At 45.7% G+C, this 20028-nt stretch overlaps 1 protein-coding gene across 1 annotated transcript in view; it reads left to right on the top strand.

The window, feature by feature from the left end:
* Nucleotides 1-1176: 1176 nt before the first annotated feature.
* Nucleotides 1177-20028, top strand: part of LOC139248689 (cystine/glutamate transporter-like) — a 249247-nt gene continuing 230395 nt past the window's right edge. The window contains exon 1 of the mRNA XM_070872167.1: nucleotides 1177-1785. Within this exon, the coding sequence (XP_070728268.1) occupies nucleotides 1506-1785 (280 nt within the window). The 5' untranslated portion in view covers nucleotides 1177-1505. The remainder of the gene's footprint in view (nucleotides 1786-20028) is intronic.

Genomic DNA, 20028 nt, shown 5'->3' with positions numbered 1-20028 from the left:
AGCAGTGTGGTGGCCCTGACCTGTGAGAGACCATCAGTGACAGGTTAATCCCATAAAAGGAGCAAGCGGCGTGTGGAGGCCCTAGACCAGCGTGGTACAGCGCGAGCCAGTCTGGGAGGGTGACAGCTGGGAAGAGGGCGACTGGATTGGACATCACCATAGCCCAGGTCAGTGATTGGAGTGCGGGCAGGTACAGCAGGAGCGGCGAAGGAGTGGCAAGAGGTAGCAGAGCGACGTGGTGAGGGCCCAGGAGAGGTGTGAGTTTGGGGCCCAGAAGAAGCATGGGCACAGGGGCAGCACGGGCCAGCCCACCCTGCAATATGTGTGTGCACTAGGTCCGTTCAGCAGAGCTGGTCACCAGTCATCTTGGTTAACCCTTGCCACTGTGCCAAGACCTAGCTCTGTCAAGCCTGTGTGGAGGCTGGTGTGCAATGGCCACCCCATGTTAAATAAATCCACGCACGGGATCTTCCACCCTTCAATATGCAGTTCGGGACCTGGAATATTAGGTTCTTCATTGAAACACCTGTGAACTCATTGAACTCATCCCTTTTTGGCGTGGAAGCAAGTCATTCTCGATTTGAGGGGCTGCCTAAGAAGAAGATGCATATGTATGTGACAGTACATCTGTGTGAGTATTTCAGACAGCACACCTGTGTGCTACAGTAAACCAGAGTGTGATAGCGTATACATAAAATAAAAAAGGAAAACATCAAAAGCTAGAAAAGTAAATAATAACAATAAAAAGGAAGGCTGGAAATACAGAGCAAGTCAGTCAGCATCTGTAAAGAAACAAGATAGGTTTCGGGTGGGTGCTGATGAAGGATTTGAAATTCTATTTGTATTTTCTCTTTACAGATACTTGTGCGTGTGTGTGTGTGTGTGAGAGAGATTACACCTGTGTGTGTGTGTGTGTGTGGGGAGGGTGGGTAGAGATTGAGAAAGAAACAGAGAGAGGTACGAGTTGAGACGAGAGAAACACATTGAGAGCAAGTGTTTGAAGGGATCCCAAGTTGGCCAAGCACGGTAAACTGCTGAGTAATTGTAAGTCATGACTTTCTGGCTGATGCAACACATCCTGAGCAGTGACATCAACCAAGTAAGTGTTTGTTTGCCCAAGGCTGAATAAAGAGTAGGCGGAAGTCGAGTTTTTATTTTCGGGGGGAGAAGGTGGGGGTTTGTGTGGCAGTCAAGATAGACAGATAGATGTACACACAGACAGCTACTAATATACCCACAGACAAACAGATGCATAGACAGAGGCAGATATACCACACACACACACACACACACAGGTAATCAGTAGTAAAAAAAAATGAACATTATTAGCAAGAACCCAATTTAACACACACACATACACACACCTGCCTTCACAGTATCCAGTGCAGTGGGATCAGCGCTGGAGCGATCAAAGGGAAGCGCATTCGGCGAACCAGGGCCATCGAAAGCCAGTTGGCGGGTGCAATCCATTGCCTCTTCGCTGACTTCTAAGTACCACAAGTACCATGTCCACCACCAGCCCAGCCTCTGACATCTCTCGCCGAGATCACAGCAACGCCGGCTCCAAGGGGACCGTGCCACCTGACGCGGACGCCCGGCGGCACCGCAAAAACAACAAGGTGGTCTTGAAGAAGAAAGTGACCCTGCTGAGGGGCATCTCGATTATAATCGGCACCATCATCGGCGCCGGCATCTTCATCTCTCCCAAGGGGATCCTGCAGCACACCGGCACGGTGGGGATGGCTCTGGTGATGTGGACTGCGTGCGGTGTCCTGTCGCTGTTCGGTGAGTCCTGCTCCGCTGACTGCCCAGAGTTTGCCACAAACTTTCGCGTTTGCGCTGAATTTTCAGTCCCGAGGGGAAACGATAGAAAGGATTCGGTGTCGCTCTCCCCGGCGTGATGCTGAGGAGCGACAGCAAGACTCCGGCCAGCAGAAGTTTCAGTGTTTGCTCCTCGCTCTTGGACAAACACAGTTATAAATCGCGATAATGCAAACTGCAGGCGTGAGAAGTGTCGCTTTGCTCGAACGTATTCCTCTGAAACTTCTGCGCGTTATCAAACTGGGATGAAGTTGAATGCGTGTGGCAACGCTTCGTTTTTAATAATAACTATATGTGCATATATCGTCATTATTAAATATATTATATATATTAAATCATACTAGCACAGGGAGCATATCTATACACGTATTTCCTATCGATTGTCCTTTAAGATGCTCCTTAAAACCTATCCCTTTAACCAAGCTTTTGGTCACCTGTCCTCATATCTCCTTACCTGGTTAGGTGCCAAATTTTGTTTGCAAACGCTCCTGTGAGGCGCATTGGGACGTTTTACTACGTTAAAGGTGCTATATGAATGCAAATTGTGTTGTATTTTGTTTAGGGCGTTATTATATTGCCTCTTTCACATCAGTGCATATCAGTTTTGCACCTGCATCAGTGAAAAAGTGGCAGGATTATGCAGGAGACTCCACAAAAGTTGGAATAGGCTCGATATTAGGTGGTTCTTTTCTTAGAGGGCAGCGAACCTCTGGAATGCATTGCTAGCTTGTGCCGTGAGTGCCTACCTTCAAGAGGGAGCTGGACCGGTTCTTGGGTGGGGCAGAGATGACATCATATAGCAGCGAAATGGATTAATGGTTAATGCACACATGATTACATAAGAACATAAGAAATAAGAACAGGAGTAGGCCATTTGACCCCACGAGCCTGCTTCACCATTTAATAAGATCATGGCTGATCTGATCATGGACTCAGCTCCACTTCCCTGCCCAGTCTCCATAACCCCTTATTCCCTTATCGCTCAAAAATGTGTTTATCTCTGCCTTAAATATATTCAATGATCTTGGAGGAAGGCAGTAGTGCACAACTCTGAGTTACTCTGTCCCAATTGTATCCACTCTCTCGTTGTGGGCAAATGATGAGTTAAAGTTGAAGACTGTGCAATGAGTGTTGATTCTAATATAACAGGGGAAATTTTAACCTAACCAGCCCATTGGGAAACTGACGGGATTGGGTGCAACACTGGTTTTACACATCGCTCGATTTTACTCTGCATTGAGGTCAATGGAGTTGGCACCCACATGATCCCATCAGTTTCCCACCTAGCGGGTTAGGTTAAAATGGCTCCAATGAGCTGGTAGGACAACATATTCTGAGCTTAGAAGGAAAGTTCAGAGGGCCACCGACCATAGCAGTATTGGTAAAATTGAGAAACGCAAGCAAGAAACTGATTAGAGGCTGCAGGTAAAATAGGGACCGACAATCAAACAATTTTATTCTTGACTCCTGTCCATTACTGTAACAGACATGTTAGAACAGCCCTCCTGGGAGCAGTCTTGGACAAAATTAGAGTAAAGAGATGCTGAGGGGGAAATAAGTTTTTGACAACGAAAGAGGAAGCATAGCTTCTTGGAAGCAGGTTTGCAGTACCCTCTGCTCACTCGTGTCCCATGATGATGAGATTTTTATTGGTAAAGAACTGATGGGACATTGCCTCTGTCCTAATACTAGAAACTTAATGGCTATGAATCCCCATGGGACATTCTTAACTTTAAAATTAAAGCTTAAAAAACCTGGTTCCATGGAGGTGGTAGGAATAGTACTACCTGTATGGGGTCAAAGCAAGCAGTCTTACACTGCTTCTGTTAAATGACCTTATGGTGAACTGATTTCACATCAACTTCAGTTACTGTATACACTGTATATTTTTGCAGTGGGAAAACTGCCTTACGTCAATGTTACACCTTCAGTATAGAATAGGTACATGTGACTTATTTTGACAAGTTTGCTGGAATGTTGGGAATGAATTGGAGGGTTCTATTTTTCAAAATTTGTTCTTGTGATGTGGGCAATGCTGGCAAGCTGTGTTTGTTGCCTATCCCAGATGCCGTGAGAAGATAGCTGGGAAGGAGGGGGTCTTCTCCTCAAACTGCAGCAGTGATTGTGGTGATGGTCCTCCCATAATGGTGTTAGGTAGGAAATTCTAGGATATTGGGCCAGTGACGATAAAGAAACAGCGATATATGTCCAAGTCAGGATGGTGTGAGACGTGGAGGGGTTCTTGGAGGTGATGGTGTTCCCCCAATATTTGCTGCTCTTGCCCTACTCAGAGGTCATGGGGCTGGGAGATGCTTTTAAAGTAACCTTAACAAATTGCTGCAGTGCATCCTGTACATTTTGTAGCCGCAGTGCATCGATGATTATAAGGTTGGATATTAATTCCAGTGTCAAGGGTGCCAATCAAGTGAAATGTATTGACTTGCATGGTGTCGAGCTTCTTGAGTATTTTTGCACTGTACCCATTGAGGTGAGCGATGAGTAATTTAATCCTAACAACAACTTGTATTTATATAGCGCCTTTAACGTAGTGAACCATCCCAAGGCGCTTCACAGGAGTATTATGAGATAAAAAATTTGACAACAAGCTACATAAGTAGAAATTAGCGCAGGTGACCAAAAGCTTGGTCAAAGAGGTATGTTTTAAGGAATACCTTGAAGGAGGAGAGAGAGGTAGAGAGGCAGAGAGGGTTAGGCAGGGAGTTCAAGAATTTTGGGCCGAGGTAGCAGAAGGCACAACCTAACCTGAGGCCTGTAGATGGTGGAGAAGCTTTGATGGGTTAAGAGATGGGCAACTTATCACAGAGTACCCAGCCTCTGTCCTGTCAATTTGCACTGATTTCAAAATCCCAGTTCCACCCCAATCCCCAAACTGTCCCTTGCCCCCCACCACCAACTGCAGCCATGGTCTTATTTCCAGGCTATGTACCCCACTGGGTACCCCAGGCTGGTATGACTCCATTTACTTGGGCATTCTAATCGGCATTGCAGTGCCAGGCACCGGCTCAGGCACAGGAGCATAATTGTAAGGCGTGAATGGAAATTCCACCCATTAAGAAACCACCTGGTACCAGCAGGACTATGCTGTTTTCCTGGAGGCACTGCTGCTCTCCCCTGGCGGAACCACTGGAAAATTTAGGTCGAACTGAAAAACAAAAAAGGGGCACGTCACTGCTGGGAGTGTAATATAGACCCCCAAACAGTGAGAGTAAGATAGAAGAGCAAATATGTAAGCACATGTCTGAGAAGTTCAAAAACTATAGGGCAGTAGTAATAGTAGGAGATTTCAACTATCCTAATACTAACTGGGATAAAATTAGTGTGAAGGGTATAGAGGGTGCGTAATTCCTAAAATGCATTCAGGAGAACTTTTTTAGCCAGTATGTAGCAAGCCCAACACAGGAGGGGGCGGTTCTGGGTTTAGTTTTAGGGAATGAAACTGGGCAGGTGGAAGAGGTATCAGTGGGAGAGCATTTAGGTGCTAGTGACCATAATTCAGTTAGATTTAAGATAGTTATGGAAAAGGACAAGGATAGACCAGGAATAAAAGTTCTAAATTGGGGAAAAGCCAACTTTGCAAAGCTGAGAGGTGATTTAGCCATAGTGGACCGGAAACAACTACTTGGAGGTAAATCCGTGTCAGAACAGTGAGCAAGGGGGAGATCCGGAGGGTTCAGACCAAATATGTGCCCTTAAAGAAAAAGGGAGGGACTAACAAATCTAAAGCCCCCTGGATGTCTAGGGAAATACAGGGTAGGATAAAGAAAAAAGAGAGGCTTATGATAGAACCAAGGGCTAAATACTGCAGAATTTCTGGAGGAGTGTAGAAAGTGCAGGGGTGAAATTAAAAAGGATATTAGGAAAGCAAAGAGAGAGCGTGAAAAATTCTTGGCAAGTAAAACCCAAAGATGTTTTATAAATATATTAAGAGCAAGAGGATAACTAAAGAAATGTTAGGGCCTATTAGAGACCATGAGGGTAATCTGTGTGTGGAGGTGGGAGATGTGGGTATGGTTCTTAATGAATACTTTGCACCTGTTTTCACAAAGGAGAGGGGCGATGCAGAGGAGGAGTGTGAAATATTACATGAAATAAACATTGTGAGAGAAGAGGTATTAAGGGGTTTAGCAGCTTTGAAAGTGGATAAATCAGCAGGCCTAGATGAAATGTATCCCAGGCTGTTAAGCGAAACAAAAGAGGAAATAGTAGAGGCTTTGACCATCATTTTCCAATCCTCTCTGGCTTCAGGTGTGGTGCCAGGGGACTGGAGGACTGCTAATGTGGTACCTTTGTTTAAGAAGGGAGAAAGGGGATAGACCAAGTAATTACAGGCCAGTCAGCCTAACCTTGGTAATGCGAAAATTATTGGAAAAAATTCTGAAGGACAGGATAATTCTTCATTTAGAAAGACATGGATTATTCAAGGACAGTCAGCATGGATTTGTTAAGGGAAGGATGTATCTGACTAACTTGATTGCATTTTTTGAGGAGGTAACAAGGAGGGTCGAAGAGAATAGTGGGTTTGATGTAGTGTATATGGATTTTAGCAAAGCTTTTGATAAGGTCCCACATGGCGGACTGGTCACGAAAGTAAAAGCCCATGAGATGCAGGATTAAGTGGCAAGTTGGATCCAAAATTGGTTCAAAGGCAGGAAACAGAGGGTAATGGTTGATGGGCATTTTTGTGACTGGAAGGCTATTCCCAGTGGGGTTCCGCAGGGCTCAGTACTAGATCCCTTGCTTTTTGTGGTATACGTCAATGGTCTAGACTTGAATATAGGGAGTGTGATTAAGAAGTTTGCAGATGATACTAAAATCAGCTGTGTGGTTGATAATGAAGAAGAAAGCTATCGACTTCAGGAAGATATCACTCAGCTGGTTAGGTGGGCAGAATAGTGGCAGATGGAATTTGAGGTGTGAGGTAATGCGTTTGGGGAGGGCTAAGAAGGAAAGGGAATACACATTAAATGGTAGGACACTGAGAAGTATAGAGGAACAAGGGGACTTTAGTGTGCATGTCAATAGATCCCTGAAGGTAGCTGGCCAGGTAGATAAGGTGGTTAAGAAGGCATACGGAATGCTTGCCTTTATTAGCCGAGGCATATAATACAAGAGCAGTGGGGTTATGCTTGAAATGTATAAAACACTAGTTAGGCCACAGCTAGAGTACTGCATGCAGTTCTGGTCACCACATTATAGGAAGGATGTGATTGCACTGGAGAGGGTACAGAGGAGATTTACAAGGATATTGCCAGGAGTGGAGAATCTTAGCTATGAGGACAGATTGGATAAGCTGAGTTTGTTTTCCTTGGAACAAAGGAGATCTCATTGAGATGTGTAAAATTATGAGGGGCCTAGATATAGTGGATAGAAAGAGCCTATTTCCCTTAGCAGAGGGGTCAACAACCAGGGGGCACAAATTTAAAGTAATTGGTAGAAGGTTCAGAGGGGATTTGAGGGGAAATTTCTTCACCCAAAGAGTTGTGGGGGTCTGGAATTCACTGCCTGAAAGGGTGGTAGAGTCAGAAACCCTCACCACATTTAAAAAGTACTTGGATGTGCACCTGAAGTGCTGTAACCTGCAGGGCTACGGAGCTAAAGCTGGAAAGTGGGATTAGGCTAGATAGCCTCTTGTTGGCCGACACGGACACGATGGGCTGAAATGGCCTCCCTCTGTGCTGTAAGTTTCTATGATTCTATGAAATTTCAGGCTCTATTTTTTATGGAATTCTTTTCGGGCAGAGATACAAACACGCAATTTTGTGGTGTTGAGAATCACTTTCGCGATTGGACGTAATCATAACCTCTTCATTCAATTCCTGCCTTGTCTCGCTGCTAGCTGTCTATTATTATCCTAATTAGAGTGGCAGATAAAATGTGTCGGTAAGTTTTTTGTAAAAGTAATAATGGGCTACAATCTAAAACAGTGATTACCATACATTTTCCAGACTATAACATAGGTCTGTACAGGTACAATGCTCAGCATGAACATTTTACCTAGGTATAGTGTTCAATGCAAATGATTTGTTAAGCTGTTATATTATGTTACCGATCCCCAGCGTTTGGTTCTCATACAGGCAGCGGCAAGGTCAAGATCGACTGGGTTTTGTAAGATGATTGGGATGACCAGTTTCGTATTGAGTCTTCCCAATTGCTCCAGTGAATGTGTTGGTCCAGCAGGAGGATGTAGTGGTATCTTGGCAAGGGGGAAGGTCGGGGCAAGAGTTTCTGTGGGAGTTCTACTGCTTGTCCAATGTAACTTTGGAGGAAGAGCTAAGGAAACCCTGGAAAAATGTTCCACACACCGTTTATGCCGCTTAAGCATTTTACAGCCAATTAGGTGTAGTCACTATTGTAATGTAGGAAACGCGGCAGCCAATTTGCACGCAGCAAGATCCCACAAGTAGCAATGTAATAATGATCAGAACATTTGTTTTTTTTAGGTGCTGGTAGCCATTTGCTACCTTGTCCAAGTTGTCATTCTTTACGTTAGAGCTTAAACAATGAAGGAGTAATTTTCCAAATTGATGCTCTCGGTATGGAGCAGGTATTGGAAATTTGGGTGCATGCTGCACATGGTTTTCCACCCTTGCGTGCCAAATTTCCAATGCAGGTAAGGCACCAGGTGTGAAAAGTCAATAACTATGGGGGCTTCACAGAAGGGATAGGGACAAGTAGACTTTCACCAGATAATAATCAGGAGCAGGAATGCTAGCTGATTTTCTTCACCTCTATCCCATAGGTGTTGGGATGAAATGTATCACTCTCATTGAATATAATTCAAAAAACTCAAATATATCATGCTTGTCAACCATTGACTTGTGTGTCAACTGCAGCTCAGTGACAGCACTTTCTCCTCTGAGTGCAAGGGATGTGAGTTCAGAACCCATTCCAGAGACTAGAGCACAAAATCTAGACTGCCACTGCAGTGCAGTACTGAGGGAGTTTTGCACTGTCAAAGTACCCTCTCAGGTGGACTTAAAGGATCCCACAGCACTATTTTGATGAAGAGAAGGGGAGTTCTCCCCAGTGTCCTGGCCAATATTTAATCCCTCAACTAGATGTAATAAAAATAGAAATAGTGGTTATTACTTAATTGCAGTTTTGGGGACCTTGCTGTGCGCGAATTTGCTGCTGCAGTTCCGACATTACAACTGTGACTACACTTCAAAAGCACTTAATTTGCTATGAAGTGCTTTGGGATGTCCTGAGGTTGTGAATGGTGCTATATGTATGCAAGTCTTTCTTTTTTGTCATTCATTTCAAACATTTAGCTGACCACATTTGTCACAAAACGGGAAATGGAATTGACTGAACTTAATGGAGTGGAATTGTCTGCCATGAAACACAGGGATTGAAATTGCACTTTACGATATTATTAACAGGCTTCTTAATCCATTTAAATAAATAATTTAATGTCTTCAAATTTCATATGAATACTTGAATGTATTTGTTACAAATATCATACAATGCAATTTAAAACTAATGGTGTGGAATATGTTAAACTGCACTGCACATTTCTTTTACACAGCATTTGGCTTTTTCACTGTTGTGTACATGCAGCTAATATAAACCAAGAAGTCATAACAGTTACAAAACATTTAACCTCAGTTTAGAAACACCAGTTTTAACTACTGAGAACATTGTATGTCCCAATAAATGATCTCATAATTAAAAATATATTTGTGTTTGTAACAGAATGTGTCCCAACTTGCAGTTTAACACTATACTAATTTACTTCTTACCATGAGTGTTTTGTTGGGGCTGCAGGCAAACAAATATGGAGGAGACGAGGCCACAGTGATAACTTGTGGACCTGCTACTATTCAGGGATAAGACACCAGGGCACTCTGTACCACCAAAAGTATCCACAGCCAACCCACTTTGCACTGTCACTGTCTTTAATATTGACACTAGTCAATCCGAAGCCATTTCCTAACGTCATTCTCTGGCCCACCCTGTTCCCCTCGTGCTCCAAGTTCACTTCCTTGCGATACGCAATGCAGATGACCCATTGGAACATTCATTGTTATAGTCTATATGTGCAATTTGTCCATACTGATTACAAGCTTATTGCAGGGCTATGGGGAAAAAGCAAGGGATTAGGACTAATTGGATGACTGGGCTACTTCTATGTTCTGTGATTCTATGATATTGAGCTTTCAGGGAGGGGCAACTGGCTTATCTGGGACACTGTGAATAAGTATGACTCGGTATGATGGCTGTCCAAATGCACCGTATCAGTGACAGTTCTTGTTAAAACGGTAAATTATTAATTTACTACTCAGCATAATCAGCATTCCTGTGGGACAGTGGCTGAAATAGTGTTACATTAGTATGGTGGGGGAGGATGATGGAAGGAACAGGATACTTCTTTGGAAGAATGACTGTGATAAGCCCATTCAGATCTGATTAAATTATGTATTACCCGCTAAACTTACTTGCCGCAGCTTCCACCTCTTGTTTGCAAGATGGCTGGCATTTTGCTGTGTCTCTCATCTTAACTGTCCTGAAGCCCGGATTTTACGGGGCTCCTAAAAACGTACGCACAGCAGCGTAAGCTGTCGGAAGACTTCAGAATAGCCGCACAAGTTGCAGGTTTCCGCATGCGCAGCTCATGCATGAAAACCCGGAACTTGCGATCTGTCAAGTTTCGCTTGGACAGATCCAGCCTATCCGCTGTAAATTCACTTTCGCTGGTGCAGAGTAGGCCTATTTGCCCAACTACTGCCCAGCGAATACCCACCAAACTTTTACGCCAGGTAAGCGTAAGTCCTTTTATCGTAAGTGGTAAAATAAATGTAAATATATATATTTTTTAAATGATTTAAACATTCACTTACATTTAAAATCAGTTTAGATAAATTTTGTTCCATTTAAAAATATGTACATCTATTTTTCAAAAAATTAAATATTTATTTTAAATGTTTAATTACAGGGTATTTTAATTAATTTTGAAGCTGTGATCAATTTATTTTTATTTAAGTGTTGTTAGATCTCTTAATTTTCAATGAAATGCGAACTCCGGTTGTAGTTTTAACATAACTTTTATTCTGGCAGCAGCAACAAGCTTTTGGCTGATTGCCAGTTCCTTTGTCTTACTGAGACCACATGGCCAAAATGGCTGTTCTTATATCTGGCTCAGTTTACAGAAAAGAACGTGCCTTCTTTGACTCAATTGATATTCTGTTAACCTTTAATTGGCTCGCTACCAAAGGTCCTAAAATGTCAAGTTGATTGATGACTTAATGCAACATGCTCCCACTCACGTAGCATCTCTGACTGGGAAGTCGGTGAATTCTCACAGCCTGTCTGAATGCAGCCTGTTTGAATTCTCTATCAATCCCCCCTTTGATTCTTTCACAAACTGAATCATAAAACATCAGGTATCACTGGTTAAACATTCTACAAAATAATTTCATACATGTTAATAAAGGTTCCTTTTAAAATTTGTTGACGTGTTTCACCACATGTCCGGATTAGTAGCTTCCACACAAATTTATACCAACCCGAATTCCATCGTGGCCACAATGGAAGTCTAGTTTTAGTAGGTTAATTAACCTTCTTCCAATTTAATCCAAATCAATATCTTAATTCAACAAGTAAACAACCTTCCCTTAAGCATAACATACCTCTGTGCCACGTACAGACGGTCTGCTGGGACCTGCAAGGTGTCTCACCTTAGAGACAGCAGCTGCAGCCGCCTAGTCGCAACAACATTTAATCAACATAAACAAACAATATAAAAGTAAAATAATTACAACGAATAGAATTAAATCTTCCACCAATGAAGTTCCTATTGAACCTAGCCATTCAGTGGCTCCAATGATGGGGGTTGCTTAAGTTTTTCTACCTCCTTTTGGACATGCTCCGCTAAGTGGGTAATTTCTTCGGAGCTATCTGGGATATACATGCAACACTCAGTTCTGAGTAGGGCGCAAGTACCTCCCTTTTCAGCCAGGATGTAGTCAAGGGCCAGTCTATTCTGTAGGGCTACTGTGCGGATTGCTACCATTTCTGCATTGATTTTAACTAGGGCCTCTGAGGTATGATTGGCTACCCGTTCCACAACGGATGCCATGTTAATGGATTCCCTTGCCAGTCTGGCGGTCCCATACCTGGCGATCAGAATGGCAAAGAACCTCTCTGTTTCTGTGATAGCTCTCTTAGGACGGTGTAAATGTTCCGACAGTGACTTTATATGATACATATATGGCACAATGTAGGCTAAATAGCAGGATCCCGTCCAATTCTGGGGCAGCCAAGGCTAGGCCTTGTGGCCACACACCCAATAGGGTGCCATATTGGCAATGATTGTTAGCTGTTTCTTTGTCAGTAACACTCCAGGGCCTGTCCAGGCTTTTCCATCTGTTTTATTCAGAATCCCTGTTATGTTAAGAATTCCCACATCGGCCCAGTTTGGACGGTTCAGTGGCTTGATTACATTATAATTCCGGGAGTAGTTACTATACCCCATATTTTGGCCTCCTTTGATGTTTCTAATCAGACAGACCGATTCCCCCGGTCTTCCTACCCCCGTTGTATTAATGATAACAAAAAATGAGGATATTTGTGCTTTGTCGATGCTGGCTTTATGACCTTTCAGCCAAAGGTGGTTCAGCAAAGCTTGTAAATCTTGTTCAGGGGCTGTTCTTCCGTGTTTGAAGCTAGCAGGATATCGTCTACATATTGGATGACTGTGGATGACAGGGGAGGTAATTCTCGCAAATGGCTTTGTAAAGCCATGTGGAATACCGTAGGGCTGTTGTGGAAACCCTGCGGTAACCGAGTCCAAGTATACTGATGTCCTTGGACCGTGAAAGCAAACCACTGTCGAACCTCCGGTGCCAGAGGCACCGACCAAATTCCAAGTGTTGTGAAATTTTATTTATTAGGTCATTTCCATTATGCTTATGGGTATTCAGTACATAAATGGAATCCACTTAAGCATAATAAGAATCCCCCTTCGTCATTGGTTGGCCTGGCCCACGTGATCCCAGGGATGTTTGTGAACCGCCTGCGCGCCTGGGATCCGTGAGCATGGTGTACCCAGGTGTACAGGGTGGCAAGCCTCTGACGACAACTTCCAGGCCATTGTGTTTCATTAACAAATATTAGAGTATGTTCTCTGAATCGGAGTGGATTACAAGGCGAGATTCCAACTGATAGGCTTAGCTGCACTCGTAAATTGGAAAAGTAAAGCTCAAGCAGTTTATTGGTCTACAAATCCCAGGTCTGAATCACTGCCTGTCGTCCAGCAGTTTTTTTTTAACTACAAATAGCAGATTAGTCGTGATGAGTCAGCGGATAAATAGTTTTATATCAATTGGGGATGCTATCAACGAAGTTGACAGAGAAAGTGTTCAAAGGAAATACTGGAGTTGTTCGCTATATTTAAGAGTTTTAATATAATACAGATATGTATTTTATTTTTTTTACTTTCAAAGGCAGCTTTGTGAGTAGTCTTTTGACAATATTTGGCAGGCAGAAGTGAACTCTTGTGATGTTGTGTATACGGTGGCTGCCTTTTTGCTTATACAGGTAAAGTGCTAATTAAAGTAATACCAGGTGTTAAAAGTGCTTGAAATTTGTGAAACTTATCTAGAAATTTGGTAGTATCCATTTTTGGGTGCTTTACCTGCAGAGTGCTAACAGCCTAACTCTCAAAGGGGGAGGTCTGAGGAGCACGGGATTTTGTGCGTGCACGGCGCGGTCGCCATTTTGGACACAACACGGCTCCTCATTTTTGTGTGGTGCATGAAAGAAATGAACGGATGTGATGCTTTAGATTTTGTTTTATTTTTAGTTGGTAAGTCTGAGAGACACCAGGGGCTGTATCATGTGCCTGGAAAGATGCAAGTTCTATGGCGCGGCCATTGTGACACGGGGAGGTGCTGTAATTTTCCTAATAATTATAATGTTTTTGAAAAACTTGAATAGTGCGCTCTTGTGATCACAGCTTTGAAACTATGTAAAACAGTTATTGTGAAAAACTGTCGTCGATTCCATGAACAACATCGTGGATTTGGCTCTGTGTAACTTCAGGACTGCAGGGCTCCATTTACACGAAAAGATGATGGGGTGAAATTCAGCTCCCGAATAAGGCCCATTACCGCCCATTTGCGGCGGCCATGTGGCAGAGTCGAGCAGCCGCCGATTTCTGGTCAAATGGCCACCGCAAGCGAAATTCATCAAAGGGAGGTTTTTAGGCCGTCCCCACTTCCCCACGCTGCTGCCGAGCGGCTGTGAGTGCGTCATCAGTGCGCGCACCACTGGCAACCCCCACCTCCCACGATACTTAGCCATAAAAATCTTATTGCCGCCGACCGGTGCCCCGACAGCTTTTTCTGTCGGTGCACCTTTGATTTCCTGCAGAAACCCTGGCTGCGTGGTGGCCATTAAAGACAAGCCCAATGCCGCGGCCGCCATTTTTTTTGCCGGCCGACTTCCATGTCGTCTGGACTATTGTGCCCCCTGGTTCAGCCGGGCCGCCAACAGGCAGCCTGACACCCCCTCTTGGGTGCCAGGCCGCTGGCCCGGCCGAAACCCTTCCTGGTGGTCCAGTATCCGATCGCGACTGATGGCCAATTCTCTCCCCTTTAACGGAAGCGAGATGCGTGATGATGCAGACGCGCAATGACGTCACCACCAGTCCGCTACTAAATGACAGCGGCGGAGAATCCGTCCTGCCTCCACTTGCGCCCCTCACCAGCACTTACCACCGCACCTCCGTCCCCTTTATGACCGACTTCCTAGTCGATTAAAAAAAAAGACAAAGGGCCCAAGTTTCCACATGATTCACGCCTGATTTTTAGGAGCAACTGGTGGAGAACGGACTATTTTAGAAATCGCAATTCTCCACATTTTATTTTCTGCAGTTCTAGTCAGGTAGAACAGTTCGAGTTTAGAACAGAATTTTTTCTTCAAAAGGGGGCCTGTCCGGCCACTGACGCCTGATTTGAAAGTTTCCACAGTGAAAACGTACTCCAAACTAAAGTAGAATGGAGCCAGTGAAGATTTTTGTAGAACTGAAAAAACCTGTTCTACACATTAAAAAATCAAGCGCAGGTTACAAATTAGGCGTCCAGAACGAGGGGTGGGAAGGGAACTCATTAAATTCGACAATAAATCCTTATTTATACTTCTACAAATATTATACAAATAAATCCAACCTGAATAAACATTTATAAGCCAAGAAAAGATTAAATAAACCATCTTCCTACCTGTGTGAAAGTGCTTCAGCCAGGGAGAATTCTGCAGCCGTTCGTGCCGCTGAGAGGGGGGGGGAGGGAGAGAGAGAGAGGGGGGGGGAGGGAGAGAGAAAGAGGGGGGGGAGGGAGAGAGAGAGAGGGGGGGGAGGGAGGAGGGAGAGAGAGGGGAGAGAGGGGGGGGAGGGAGGGGAGGGGAGGGAGGGAGAGAGAGGGGGAGGGAGGGAGATAGAGGGGGAGGGAGGGAGGGAGAGAGAGGGGAGGGAGGGAGGGAGGGAGGGAGAGAGAGGGGAGGGAGAGAGAGAGAGAGAGAGGGGGGGAAGAGAGCGGGGGGGGGGAAGAGAGCGGGGGGGCGGATCGGGGAACAGGAGCGTGGGTCGGGTCGGGTCAGTCGGTGGGGGGGAGCGGGTCTTGGGTCTCGGGTCTCGGGTCGGGGCGGCGGGGGGGAGCAGGTGTTGTGTTGGGTGCGGAGGGGGAGCGGGTGTCGGGTCTCAGGTCGGGGCGGGGCGGGGGGGAGCGGGTGTTGGGTCTCGGGTCGGGGCGGGGGGGGGAACGGGTGTCGGGCGGGGCGGGGGGGGGAGCGGGTGTCGGGTCGGGTCTGGTCGGCGGGGGGAGCGGGTGTCTGGTCGGCGGTGGGAGGAGGGGAGCGGGTGTCGGGTCGGGGCGGGGGGGGGGAGCGGGTGTTGGGTCTCGGGTCGGGGCGGGGGGGGGAACGGGTGTCGGGTCGGGGCGGCGGGGGGGAGCGGGTGTCGGGTCGGGTCTGGTCGGCGGCGGGGGGAGCAGGAGCTGGCCGTGGGAGGAGCCTCATTCACGCAGCCCCAGTGAGGCCATTGGGCCAGGGCTAGGGGCTGCGTGCTTCGGGCCCCTCCCACACAGTTCGGCGCCTGGAACTACTGCACTTGCATGCCGACTGTAGCGCGCATGTGCAGAGGTCCCGGCACTGTTTTCAGCGCCGGGACCTGGCTCCGCCCCCCCCCACAGCTCGTGCTGGCTGCGCCGAGGGCCAGAGGACCTGTAAGTAGGTGGAGAATACCGAGGATTATTTTAGGCGCCGTTTTAGGCGCGAAAAACGGGCGCCCAGCTCGGAGGGGCGCCCTTTTTTTTCTTGTGGAAACTTGGGCCCAAAGAGCTGTATTTTGCGAACCAAAACGACAGTAAAAACTCTTAAAAAAATAGTAGGTGTGCCAGCTTTCTGGCGGTGCTGAATTTTGGCCCCGATCTCTTTAATGTATTGCCATTATAATTTCAAGTTATCTTTAATTGTGCTGAATTGCGTCAATGCATCTCCATTGGGTTTGTCTTTTCCTCACCTGAGACTGGCTTCTACGTGAAGTAAGGGGGTATCAGATGGTAACATCTTGTAGCAAAGGAATGGATTGCTCACAACTAGGAAGGAAAAAAACTGCAGGGTTAAGAGGTCAAAGACATGCTCAAACTCATCCCTCAGGCAGGGAAATCAAACCCAAATTGTTTGCTCATAGTTGCTGTCTTTGCATATATAACAATAGATGTTACAAAATAGCAATTAAATGGAACAATTCTGGTTATGACATAAACCATAGAGCAAATCAAGAGCTATTTTCAAATATAAGCATTAAATGCTGATAAAGAAACAACTTGCATACATATAGCGACTTTCATGACCTCAGGATGACCTAAAGTGCTTCAGAGCCAATGAATTACATTTTAATTGCAGTCACTGTTGTAATGTAGAGAAAGGCCAGCCCACACTGCGATATGTGTGTGCACTAGGTCCGTGCAGCAGAGTAGGTCTCCAGGCGTCCTGGTTAACCCTTGCCACTGGATAAATCCACGCACAGGCATCTTCCACCCCTTCAATTGGAGTTCAGGACTGGAATATCAGTTCCTTCATTGAAACATCTGTGAACTCATGTGGAAGCAAGTCATCCTCGTTCGAGGGACCGCCAATGATGATGATGTAGAGAAACTCATCAACCAATTTGCACACAGCAAGATCCCACAAACAGCAATGAGATAATGTCCCTTTTCTTTTTAGTGAGGGATAAACATTAGCCAGGGTATCGGGAGAACTGCCCTGCTCTTCTTCAAATAATTCATCGGGATCTTTTACATTCACCTGAGAGAACTGACGTGGCCTCGGTTTAATGTCTCATCCAAAAGACGGCCCCTCTGACAGTGCCCAATGTCAAGTCTATTTTGATAATGTCAAGTTGTGCCCCGAATAGCATTTGCGTAGGCCCGAACTTACAATGGGCATAAATCAGCATAAACAATCTGAAGGAAAGCAAAAACCCACACCATATATTTCTTCTTTAAGTATGCGAACGTAAGTTTGAACTTATTTAACCATCATTCATGCACATTAGGCACAGCATGTTTAAAAACTGCAATTGGGGAACCATTTCAATTTTTAATGTGACTTATACTTATGCCATAAAAATGCATTAAAGGAAATAGAATATCCAGAACAGGTCTCTGTGAGGATAAATTAGAAAAAAAACATTCAAAATATTGCAATAAAACAACAGAAAATCATTTTCTTTCCTGCTGCGCCTGAAAACCTGGTCACAATGTGAAGAAACCATCCCACCCCAACTCAAACAAGCGCAATTGGACGGTACTTGCATTTGAGACTGGGGGACGTAACCAGTTTCCGGAGAAGATTCATTCAGACGAAGGTGGCGGGAGAAATTGGAGTAATTTGTGCCTCCTGTTAGTGCCCCGACTTAGCAACCGGGCGCAGTGCCACTAACGACTCCCACTAAATTCGGCTGGAGGTTAGCGGCGGCGCTATGGCATTGCGCCCCAATCTCCTGCGCCTAGAGATCATGATGTCATCGCCATGCGCCGCATCCAGTTAGCGTCTTAGGGACTTTGAAGGAGACTTGGGAATATTGTAGTTACGCACAGAACTCACTAACGCTCAAAATTACGCGATGCTTTACGCCGTGTAATTGGTGGGTGCCCAGATTACGTGTGTCTCTGGGCGCAGCTGCAGAGGAAACTCCAGGCCCTTGAATACTAAGGCCGGAAGGCTCCTTGGAGCTGCTCCTGTGGACTCGCCATTGCTTCACCAGAAGAGCAGCGGAAACCCCGTTTACACATGCACATTTACACGTGTCAGAGGAGATTGTGACTCACCTCTGGCGAAGTATGATTAGGTGGAGCAGGAGCAGCTCCGAGGAATCTCCCAACCTGAGTTTGCACTTTAAAACGTATTTGCTTTATCTGAAGTTTGTTAGTTAGGGTGATTCTGTCTTTCCAGTGCTCCCAGGGAGGGCTTCTGGGGAAATAACCTATTGTTCCTGAATATTTTGCATTACAGCATTGATTTCTTTCGCGCTACCTCGCATGCTGGTTTTTCAGTCTTTGCTTAAGATATAAAGTGCCTATATTCTGGTGGAAGCCTTTTGTGCAAGATGTGATCTTAACCCTGCTCCAAATCCGTGGGTCAGGGGCATCTGCATTTGGTAGGTATCCGCACCTTTTACAGCACAACTGAGGCACCCACCCCAGGTGGGGGAGGGGATTTTTCTGCGGCAGCGAAAGCGACCCTTCAAACTATGAATGCCCCAGACAACCCTGGACGTCAGGGACACAGAGATGTTCCTTGCATCCAGCATTGCTCGGGTGCAAGCACAGCATCAAAATATGCCCAATCATTTGTCGGCGAACATTTTACGCTCTTTCCCCAGATCGGGCAGAACCTCTGCTGGGCAGCGAAGGCAGAAGGGGCTCAACTTAACCAGGTGCCACCTCAAATTCCACTCCATACACCGAGGTGACAACAGATCTCCTTCTTCAAATCCCTAAAATATAAGGGCTAATTACTTTATTTATTTGTTTATCCTTCCATCCTCCTCTCCAAAACCTTCCTCCTATTTCTCAGTCATTTGTATCCCACAGTGGAATTACAGTGGAATTATAGGGCTGGATTTTGCAGGGGGGGTATCAGCGGGCACGATCGGTAGCGGGTCGGGTGGGAAAGTTTTTTTGGCACCCGCAGACTGGGTTAGTTAATTAAATATTGTATCATTTTATTGTAACATTAAGGTACTGAATGTTATGAGTGTAACAATATTTGATCCATCGGGTACAGAGTAAGAAGAAAGGTTTTATGTTTCTGACCAGCACTGTTAGTAAGTATAAAAGAGGAAATAGAGATTTTTTTCGATCATGAATGGGCAGCTGAGATCTGTTGCTTGCAATTCCTGTGCCATGTGGGAAATTCAGGACGCTTCCTGTGTCTTGGGAGACCACGTGTGTGGGAAGTGTCTCCAGCTGCTTGAGCTTGAGTGTTTCCCGGATCGTACGTTCCAGGAGGTGGCCACCCCACAGGCAGGATAGTAAATGGGTGGCCATTCGGAAGAGAAGGAAGAGGCAGTAAGTGCAGGGATCTTCGGGATGTGTGTCACTCTCAAACCGGTACTCAACGTTGGAGACAGCTGGGAGTGACGACACTTGAAGGAGTGCAGTCCAGACCATGGCTCCAATGGGCAAGGGTCTGCACAGGGGGGAGCAGCAAAGTGTAAAAATGCAGTTGTTATCGGGGATTCCATAGTTAGGGGGCCAACAGGCATTTCTGTAACTGTCATCGTGAGTCCCGCATGGTGTGTTGCCTCCCTGGTGCCAGGGTAAAGGACATCACGGAGAGGGTGCAGAATATTCTGCAGGGGGAAGGGAGTAAGCCAGAAGTTGTGGTACACATCTGTACCAACGACACAGAGAGGGCAGGTATTGAGGTCCTACAGTCAGACTTTCAGAATCTAAGGAGAAAGTTTAAAAAGTAGGATTTCGAAGGTAGTAATCTCTGGATTACTCCCAGTGCCACGTGCCAGCGAGAGTAGAAATCGGAAGATAGGGAGGATCAATCCGTGGCTTGAGACATGGTGCAGGAGGGAGGGCTTCAGATTCTTAGGGCATTGGGACCAGTTCTGGGGCAGGAAGTACCTATTCAAAAGAGACGGGTTGCACCTCAACAGGACTGGGTCCAATGTTC

The sequence above is a fragment of the Pristiophorus japonicus genome, chromosome 2, assembly GCF_044704955.1.
Source record: "Pristiophorus japonicus isolate sPriJap1 chromosome 2, sPriJap1.hap1, whole genome shotgun sequence".
Lineage (NCBI taxonomy): Eukaryota > Metazoa > Chordata > Chondrichthyes > Pristiophoridae > Pristiophorus > Pristiophorus japonicus.
This window is presented reverse-complemented; position numbering and strand designations above follow the sequence as displayed.